This window comes from Phalaenopsis equestris, unplaced genomic scaffold (assembly GCF_001263595.1).
Source record: "Phalaenopsis equestris unplaced genomic scaffold, ASM126359v1 Scaffold000036, whole genome shotgun sequence".
NCBI classification, from domain to species: Eukaryota; Viridiplantae; Streptophyta; class Magnoliopsida; order Asparagales; family Orchidaceae; genus Phalaenopsis; species Phalaenopsis equestris.
In genome coordinates, this window is record NW_018164478.1 from 2,706,589 (window position 1) to 2,717,555 (window position 10,967).

Here is a 10,967-nt window from a genome sequence, read left to right on the forward strand (position 1 = left end):
GATTTGTTAGGTATGGCTCGTAATACCATAATTTAAAGTCTCTTAGAATGAATAAATGTCTCTTGGAATTGAAGAGTTGTGTCTTTTGGAATTTAGTGGGTTGAGGGGATTAGCGAGGGCGCAGCGGAAGCGTGGTGACCCAACCCACATTGGTGCATAAGAAACTCTATGATATATGGGCTGGAAATTCGCCAAGGTGGAGATTTGTGAAGCATATGTATTTTCTCGTAAGGGGCTGGATGTTCGTTAAGGTGGAGATTTGTCAGACATATGTATTTATCCTAAGGGGTTGGATGTTCGCTGAGGTGGAGATTTATTGTGTATATATATTTCGTCTAAGGGGCTAAATATTCGCCAAGGTGGAGATTTGTTAGGTATGACTCATATACCATAAATGAGACAGATGCTGGAGCGAAGCGGAGCCCACGAGCGGAGTGGAGCGGAAGGAGCTGTCTAATCGGGGGAGTTTCATTATGTGGGTTGGGGGTGCGAGGGCAACACCCCGCGGTTTGATATATGAGTAATTTAAGTAATTACATATTTTATGATAGGGTTATATATATGTCATGTTTGTAACTCTATGTGAGCCTCTGAGACTCCGAGATTATGAATCTTGTATTTTGTACTCTTTTCTGAATATTGAAAAGGAAGTCGCCGCTCTGCTCTCGATGATGTAGGCATCTTTGTCGAACTTTGTAAATCTCTGTGTCTTTCTGGATTTGTGTCGATTTTTTTTTTCTTCACTTTAATTTCTCAATAAATTGCTTTCTTAAATAATGGCAAGGTTATCAAAATGAAGATAAACATTCTTCTTGACCTAAAGTGTTTAGGATTAAAACACCAAGATTAACTGGGTCGAATAATAAAAGACTTCTTCGTTTTTTTCCTCAAAGCTGTGAAAATCAGATCAACATTTGAATCGGAAAAAGGAGTTCAAGGTCCAAGGATTCAACTAGGATTGAACCACATGATATCATGAATATTAAAGTTATTTTATTATAATTTAAATGATGTAATAATATGAATTAGTGATAAATATGTGATAGAAATAAATAAAATTTGAAAAGAAAAATATTTTTAAGAATTATAAATTTTAAATTTTGATAGAAAACTCGTTAAGATTATTGTGTGCCAAAAGATTTGCAGCAGTAGAGTGATAATTTAACGTCTCAACGTTGTATAAAAAGCTAACACATACACAGATGATTGAAAAGTTGCGCGAGAAAACTCCGGAAATTTTTACATGAAAAAATAGAATATGGAAAAAACAACAGCTAAGCCTAACCCAGATAAAGTTTACCATTAAAAATGTGTGATTATAAAAATACCCTTATCTCGCAATTGAGAAGAAGAGTTACAATGCTACACCAGGTACAATGCTTGTACACGCACATTGTACAAAATAATTTAGAAGTCTAAAAAAGATCAGCATATTATGAGTACAGCGGTTGTAACTATTTGTCGTTGAAAGTTATTACCAGGCCTTCAAATGGACTTTATACCTTGTAAGCATGATGCTTAATAACATTGTATTTAGGGATGCACCATAACCAAAGAGTTTGTCAACGGCGATAAGCAGGGGTAGGTAGTGGTTGGCGCCTACATGGGCTAGGGGGTTGAAGTTATTGTTAGCACTTCAATCCAGAACAATACTAAAATATGACTCATTCTTCCTTTCAAGTGAAGTGAGGGGTATACTTATAGGCATCGGAGGAGGGGCATTATAGTTATTTGACCAATAACATCAATAACTATCAGATTGATGACCTAAATTAATTCACCTTGATCATAGGGGTTATTTGACGACTTTAAGGCTTTAAAGAATGCAAAATTGAGTGATCTTAGGCTTATGGAATTCCTCCCATCGAATCACTCAATTTGCCTCTAAGTGCGTCAAATTTGAAATTCATTTGACTTTTCAATTAACTACACAAAGCCTTTAAAAGTTGTTTAATGGCTCGATCCAGACTTGATGGGGCTAATATCAGACTAATTTTAGCATCATTGGGTTTGTCTTATCAAGACAGTTAGTTTGACTATAAGTTTGTGGAAATCGAAGCTCCAGATGATTTTTTATTTGAATTTAAAAGTTTTTTTTTAATAAAAAATTGCCCTGAGATTCGTGCCAAATTGGGATATTCCATGATGGCATATCAGTTGACCCATATTGTAGAGCGATTTACTCCATATCACCTAAAATAAATAAATAAAAATAAAAAAACTGAAAATTTTTGTGGTTGGCCGACGGAGGCTACAGCGATTGGTGGAGCTGGCAGTGGCCAGTGGCGGATGACAGTCACGACCAGTAGGTAGCAACGATGGTGACATCTGGCTGAACGTGCAAGAGAAATTTGAGTGGGTTGTCACGTGTCACAATAGGCGGTGCGGGTGGTCGTGGGTCAACCAGTTGCTGGTCACGAGACAGAGCAGATTCTGGTGATTTTATGGGCCAGTCAGGTTGAACCAGCCAGCGGGATGTGGGCGGTAGCAGTTAAGTGGGCCAGAGTAGGTCGGGTCAAGCCAAAACTACATCACGCGACAAGTGGAAGCCGGTTGAGTCAAGTGTTGTTTCGTTGTGAACCGTTCACTCGACTGCACACAACAGTGCATGCGGGATAACATGACCCCATTTGCACATGAGTAGATTCATGCATTTGCACATACGTGCTCGCCCGTATCATGAAAATGAATTAGTCTATTTTTTAAGATTGGGCAAACTCATCATGAAAATGAATTAGTTAAAAGAATAGCATATAATTCAAAACTAAAATTTGTATGTCATTATCATTGATCAGTTAAATAATATTACAAATATGTCAATATAATTGATATTATTTGACAAATTATAAAAGTAATCCACGTTTTAATATAAGTTTTTACAATAAATATAATTTCATTGAAGTGCAAATTTCATGTGAAACTCAAAGTGAATACAAAAATGAATATTAAAAAAACCTAATAAATAAATATTTAATAAATAAAATTGCACCTCCAAATTAAATATAATTTTATATCATTCTTTTATATTCTATTTTGGTTTGCTCAACTATAAGTATACAAAAATAAACTTTTTTTTTAATATAGAGGCATTTACATACATACCACCCAATTCTTATGTATATAGAGGTCTAACATATAAACTCCACTTTTTACGTTCATACCACCCAAAATTTTCATATCATTAAATTTTGTGTTTTTATTATTTTAATTTTCAAAAGGTGAGATGCAAAGTTTAAGTGTTTGATGTGTAAATATATAAAAATTGAGTGGTATGTATATAAATTTCTCAAAAATAACACATTCCCACCGTAAAAGCTAAGAGATTCAAAGTGAAATTTAATCCCACATCGGTTTAATTTCCAAAGATTTTGCGGTCAAAATATTCCCACCGTATATAAAATTTGGATTTTTCCAAGAACTTCTTCGTATGAGTTCTATAAGCATCTTTTTGCAATAGTTTAAGGAAATATTAAAATGTATTTAAACAAAAATTTTAGTCTCAGAATCCACATCACTAAGCTTAACATTTATATAAAATTAATTAGTGTCATAAGAGGGTTAATAAGCTTTAATAAGCTTAGGTTCTTATAGTTCTTATAAATTCAATAAAGGACAAAGTTAAATTGGTTGTTGATTAATAAAATAAATTATGGTTTTAATCTCAGGTAAAATAATATAATTGAGGAGGGGCAAATAATTAAATTGCATCCTTTTTGTTAATAATTTTAAAATTTCAGGGATTGTATGTTGATCCACCAATGAGAACATGAGTTATGAACCTCCGAAAATTCAAATTTTTAAAATGTTCTTTTTGGTTTGTCGCCATTATACCCAATTTTTTGTCTATAAATAACCGAAAGAGAGAGGGGAGAAAACAAATTTTCCCTTCTCAGGTTTAAGTGTCAGTTAGAGTCCCTTAACATGTTGTTGTGTTGTTTCTTCTAAGCTAATGTAGCGCTTTCTTAGAGAAGATTTTTTGCTCTTTGAGATGTTAATATTCAGGGAATCTCGGCCCCACAAAAATCAGGGGAAGTATAAAAATCCTAAGAAGGCGATATCAACACTTACAAAGGATGCCCTAATATTATTTTAGAAAAAGTTTCACTTTCTGACATCGTGAAATTACCAGCTCCTTGGTTGGGCCTACTCACCTCCTCTGAGAGATACATTGTTATTTATGAGGCAAATATGTGAGTTGACCTGCAATTTCCATGAGTGCTTGAGTTAATGGATATTCTAAAGGCCTTCGAAATTAGCATTTCATAGCTCTCTTATCAACCGATGATGATCGTTATCCAGATGAGTGTCCTTTTCAAAATAAGCGAGACTAAGTTCACGTTGGAGATCTTAGCCAACATTGGCGGGTTTGTTAGTGATACATATGACCGTATATCCTTCACGCGTTTGGTACTGATTCTACATACAAAGAGTCGATAAGACATTGGTCTGTCGTATTTTTTTTGGCAAGAATGAATGGGGAATTCATGAGAACCGAGGGAACCACAACAACTATCTATCTCTCTTCAAATCACAATACATAAGTTTCTACAAATGTTTGGATTTTAGGACCTCAAAAAATTGCAGTTCAAGGTACATCACATCAACAACTTTGTGAGTGAGGAATTTCTATGTAAGAAAGACATTTTTATTCATCATGGATTATCATTTGCAATGATATTGAAGAAATCTTAGAAGAAGCACCTAAAATCGACTTCTGTTGTACCTTCAAAATGGCCTTTGTAGGATAGTGATTGTGAAATCCTTCCGCTGAATCAAAGTAAGTGGAGTGATGAGAAAAAAAGTTCGACTATTCCTTCAAAAATTCATATTTTGAAGCGTGTACTTAGTCATTCATGCACCGAGTACCAACAAGTTGAAGATTATGTGAGACTTTTGCAAATATTAATCTCCTTAAATTTATGTTCATTCCACTCATTTCATATAAGCATATTTATTTCAGATTTTGCAAAGATGAAGCTTGAAGTGGTGTTCAATCTTCTCATGATAGAATGAAACTCTGAATTTATTAAGAACAAATTCCTCTTGGGTGAGTATAAGTAGAGATATGATTCTAAAGTTGAAAAAGTTGTAGCCTTAGAGAATTATTTGGCAGAATACATAATGGAGATGTCAAACATGGCAATTTTCCTCTCAACTTCAACATATGGATGGCTCTTGGGAGATGCTGGTGGATGTATGGGTCAACCTTAGTCAGAGTACTAAGAGCTCGAAGGCTTTGAGATAGAAGACATCTACACTTGAGGAGAATATTAGATTGAGGTCTAAGAAAGAATTTGATATTACCGGAGTTAGCTTGATGCTTGTAGAGGACTTCAAGAACTCGGATGATTTTAGGAGCATCATTTGAGATTGTGCTTAGAAGACTTGCAATTACATATATAATGTTAAAGTGACGGAAATGCAGGGAGAATGAATTGAGGAGAGATTTATATGAGTCTTTATAAAGGGGACTCATGTGATGCAACAATAGATTGGAGATGATATTTAGGGACTCACTCCTATCTCACCCTCAAAAAATAAACACCCCCCTTAAAAGTTGAAGAAGAGCAGAGTGACTTGCAGGAGGGCATACTTCATGAGGAGAATATAGAAAATAAGATATTAATTTTTAAAGAAATGAAAATTTGGGATCATAAATGAATGATATAGGAGAACTATAGGGCATCAAAAATAATGGGCGTTTGATCAAGGATTAACAAAATAGAAATTTGATCCTAAAGAAAAATCATATGCATGATTTTCTCTTGTCATGTGGGAAACATAAAACTAAGCACTACTTGAGAGATAACCTAGGAGTTATCTTGTAGTTTGATTACATGTTTTTTCTTAAATTTATGAAATATTTGTGTTATGTTGTAATTTGTTCAGGTTGATGATGTTAAACTAAACGTTTATTACAAGGCAAGTCAATATGTTTTTCTCCTATTTTATTGTGTGCATGTCTATATTTTTATGAAATTGTCTCTTCAGAATCACCTATCATTTACTCATGATATCTTGATTTTTTGCTTTCGATGCTTTGATTCCACTTGATACTATTTAATGATGTTGTGGATGTTTATGTTTATATTTGTGTGACTTCATGCTTTATTTATTGTGAACTATTATTATGTGGTTTTGTTGTTGTATCATGTGCTATGATTTTACTATTTCATATGATATATATGTGATTTCGATGTAGTGATTTTTATTCTAAGTGGTGTATTTGTTATTTATTGAATAATAATGTGTCTAGCCTATCATGTTATTTGCATCATTTGCCGCCCACCTCTAACGTTCTTTGATGCCTGATAGTCCGCCGTAGCTGCTAGCTGGCCATCTGTTGTCGCTGCCATCCACCATCGTCGTTGTCCGTTGTCCCTATCGCTGTCGTTGTCTGTCGTCGCCGGCATCTGACTATCTGTCATCTGCCCCTAGCCGTTCGCCGTTCATCGTCTGCCGATAGCCGTTCGTCATTCGTCGTCTGTTGTCGGTTGGCTGTCCGCCACTCCCGCCGTTAGGCACCCCACTGCAGCCGCCCACCACCCAGAACTACCCCAACGCTTGTCATTCGTCACCGCGCCTTCCGCTTGCAACTTGTCTGCTCCTATTAGCTGTTGAATAAAAAAAAATATTTTAAAATACAATATTTTCAATCTACTTCAAATTAATTAAAAAAATATATAATTTCAAATCTATTCTCATCAGAGTACTCTGTAAATATTTTATATTTCATTTTATTTTCAGCAAATTTAAAAGGAGCTAGTTTGTTTACATCAAAATTTTATTTTGACGCTCAAAGTTTAAAAAGTACAAACAGAGAAGTTATTAATAGAAATATTATTAAATTTATTAAAAAAATATAATAATAATAATAATAATAATAATAATAATAATAATAATAATAATAATAATAATAATAATAATAATAGATCCCCATATAATGATGGGATCAAGTAATTTTTTTTTTTTTCGTTAATTATTAAAGAAAATAGTGGGCTCAGATTAATCGCAAGATCATTAATGATCACGAATATTGCCAAGCGGCACTGGAGCAAAGAATCTGCGAAAAGGGAAAATGATATAAATTCGGTTTTGGTGGTGCCATTTCTAAAGGCGCAACTTCAATTCACGTCTGATATGGGCATTCGTAGAATCAGAAATTCCAAACCCGGGACGCGGTGTCAGCCTCGCTTCCCAATTTTACGAATTTCAGAGCTCAGGTTCAATTTTTGTTTTGCTCATTAATAATGTTCGGCTCATTTATATTTTAAAGATAAAAAATATATTGTATTTGGCTCATGTGCTTAGCCAGCTGAATATTAACCATTCGTGTAAATATTAAAAATTAGGATAAGATTTAAATATTATTATTTATATTAAAATATCATTTACATATAATGTAATATATTTTTATTTAATTAAAATTGACTTTTTAAAAGTACTGCACATTATAAATATACATATATACACAAGCAAAATATGAACGATAAATTCTTAACTGAGTTGAAGAAGAGCTATTTCACAACAGTGCACAGTTTCTGACAGCCTAGTTACCGTTCGGCCTAAAATTACAAAAAAGCGTGACGAAACGTGATATTGCCCAATAAACGGTCTGAAAAATCAAAACAAACAAACCCTCTTGTTTCCATGATGATGAACCGCTGCTCCGGCTTCCAAACAAGAATAATAATGGCGCCTACCAGCCAAACGTAAGGCCCTTAAATTTCGGTTTCTCTTTCTATCTCTCTCTTGCGTTAATGGCGTCCGCTGACGGCTCTTTGCCATCGCCGGGCCGCCGGAACCTTCGCCGACTCCTACAACTCCGAACTCCAGGCGTCGAATCTGCCGATCAAAACCCTCTGACCTCACTTTCCTCCTCTCGACCGCCACCTCAGGAGGCGACCACTAACGTAGATAAGAGGAAAAGCATCGCATCCCAGACCTTCCTCGGCCTAGGCTGCTCCTCCTCTGCTTCGTCGCAGGTATGCGCCCCCGGAGCTGCCGCTTCCACCGTCCGCTCGTCGGCAGATTGGCAAGGGAGGCGAACTGTGCGGCGGAGGCACAAGAATAAGAAGAAGGAGCGGCGTTCCTCCCCCCCGGTGGCTCCAGTGGCCGACGTGTGGTGTTCCCCCGGCATTGCCCTTGTAGCAGTGGATGACTCGGTGGATTGCGTGGTCTCACAACGCGATCCGGTTGGAAGAGGGTTCAGGCGTGACAATGAGAGGATTTTGAGAGAGGTTTGTGTGTGCTTAGCATCATCACGTCTTCAATTTTTTGGTTGAATCGCTTAAAGTTGGGGAATATTAAATAAAATACATTATTAATTTCAAACATTCTGTAACCTTGTATCGCACATTCCGGTGTTAGCGGACTTCTTCTGGAAGGGCTTTCTCCAGCAACGGTGAGCAGATTTCTTTATTGGCGGATTCTTTCTCCTCTCTCCAAGCATCGCTCATTGGATCCGATCTCATACCATCTCGACATTATGATCATGTGCGAGGATACTGCAGCCGGCCTCCAGTGGGGCTTCAAGAGGTGTAATCGCCTATCTGATCTCTGTCAATTTCAACTTTACTGGCTTGCTGATTTACTCTCTGAATGAACCATTTACTTCGGTAATAAGAAAGCTGTATTTTTAATTGACATAATATATCCTGTGGCTTTTATGTTTTAGGGCTTTACTTGTTTTTTTTATCTCGTTTCTAAACTAGCAAAAAGCCACAAGGTAGAAAAATTATATGTGCTGAAGAATTGAAGCTACAGGGCCGCAAAAGAGAATCCGTTTGCTTCAGAAAGACTTGTTTTAGTTCACTTCTGTTGCATTTTTCATAGTTTAAATAGGAGTTCAGCAAAATCCAGCTAAGCATAAAAAAAAAAAGAAAAAAAATAAATTGAACACTCAGTAAAATTGAATTTTTTGGCGTAATGCCCTTTCTTCCAGCATTTGGTATCTTATAGGACGTATATTCGGATTTAGGATCTGTTTGGGGCAACTGCAGTTTATTAAGAAACTGCTGAAGAATAATATGATGTTGCAAAAAACTACAGTAACTATTATAATTTTTTTTTTTTTGAAAAAGTCAAACCGTAACTAGAAAACTCCCACATCACCTAGACAGGAGCGGTGGAAAAACACTAGTTTCAGCGATAATTTTATCGAAAAAGTTTTCAAAATGCAGTTTACCCAAACGACCAAAACAGCGTTGCGGCGCCGCATGGCCGCCGCACAGCTGCCTCAAACGAAGCCTTAGTCTATTCAGTAAATTTCTTTCTGTTGTCGTTCATGAGTTCATCTCTGTCGCACAAACTATTGGATTTACTGGATTTAATAAATCTTCTTTAAAGTAAATTCAGGTTGGAGCCAAACACCGTCTTAATATTTGAATAATCTTCTAATGGGTAAATAATGAGATTTGAAAGTCTTCACACTTATTATTCTATTTATTTATTATTTAAAGGCTGGCCCTTATTCTTATCTAATCTTATCTAGAACAAGCTGTCAATTGGGCTAATTTTTATTAAAAATATGAAAGAGGGACAATGTAATGTGCTTTTCCGTGTCGGGTGGAAGGACTATTTTCACACCTTACCCAACAGTCCGAAAATTATGGCAGGATAAGAGCTGAACGGCCACAATGCTAATATATTACATTCATTAAAAATATATGTGCAGTTTATATCTGTTTACAGACGCCAACATAAATTCAGAAATACCTTGAAAACATGAATTATTTATTAGGCATTAGAAGTATATGAGAGAAAAATATTCTAACTGAAAAAAAACTAAATAAAACATAATAGAATATAAGATTAGATTGATACAAGTGATGGTCAATAAATAACTATTAGATTGAAAAATTAACTATCATAGCAAAGTGTTGTGAATTCTTGCCCCGCCAAGCACCAAGAGAAAATTCTAAAGAACTCCTGCAGCTCTTGATCACCAAGAACACTAAGAACATGCAAAGCTTTAAAGAACCGGACAACCTTTCAGTTCTAGCAAAGCCTACAAGAAACGAACACCTGCCTGCAGTTTGCGATCTTGTTACCCATTCTCTTCAAGAACCTGAGCTGCCAAAAGAGGAGGGGAGAAACAGGGAAAAGAAAACTGCAGGAAGAAAATGTGACAAAGACACAAACATAAGAACACAACAATTACGTGGTTCGGTTCATAAACCCACATCCATGGAGGGAATCAACTATCAATCCACTAAAGCAAAGAAGAATTACAAAGCTTCCTTTTACATTGAGGAATGACCAATCCTCTTGATCTCTCACCCTCGAAACTACCTCGATACAAGATCAAAGACTCCTCCCTCAATTCTTGAAGCCTCTCCATTTCTTCTTCTTCTTGGACAAATTTCCTTTCTCTTCTTGGTCTTCTTGGTTTTCTTTCTATCTTCCTCCTTCTAGTGGCCTCTCCCTTCTACAAATCTATCTTCTCCCCTTGTAGTAGTCTCTCCCCCCTACAAGCCTATCTTCTCCCTTGTAGTCTTATTCCCCCTCTCCTACAAGCCTCTCCCTCATCCATTTATAAATAGATGAGGCCGCCCCAAATAGACCATAGAAGCTCACAGGAAATCACAAGTATGCAATTACCATAATGAAGAGTCATATTATAACAATTCTCCACATTGACTCTTAATTCTAGTGGCCTCTCCCTTCTACAAATCTATCTTCTCCCCTTGTAGTAGTCTCTCCCCCCTACAAGCCTATCTTCTCCCTTGTAGTCTTATTCCCCCTCTCCTACAAGCCTCTCCCTCATCCATTTATAAATAGATGAGGCCGCCCCAAATAGACCATAGAAGCTCACAGGAAATCACAAGTATGCAATTACCATAATGAAGAGTCATATTATAACAATTCTCCACATTGACTCTTAATTATAAAGCTTCATAATAGAGATTCCTTCCACCTGTCGTAACTGCACCTGCCGCAACTCTACCTGAGACAAAATTTGCGAA

General features: G+C 36.2%; 1 protein-coding gene across 1 annotated transcript in view; it reads left to right on the forward strand.

The window, feature by feature from the left end:
* Positions 1-7,598: 7,598 nt before the first annotated feature.
* The window catches only part of LOC110018919 (probable E3 ubiquitin-protein ligase RHG1A), a 19,359-nt gene continuing 15,990 nt past the window's right edge, over positions 7,599-10,967 (forward strand). Inside the window, exons 1-2 of the mRNA XM_020716397.1 lie at positions 7,599-8,240; positions 8,371-8,538. Of these exons, the coding sequence (XP_020572056.1) occupies positions 7,761-8,240; positions 8,371-8,538 (648 nt within the window). The 5' untranslated portion in view covers positions 7,599-7,760. The remainder of the gene's footprint in view (positions 8,241-8,370; positions 8,539-10,967) is intronic.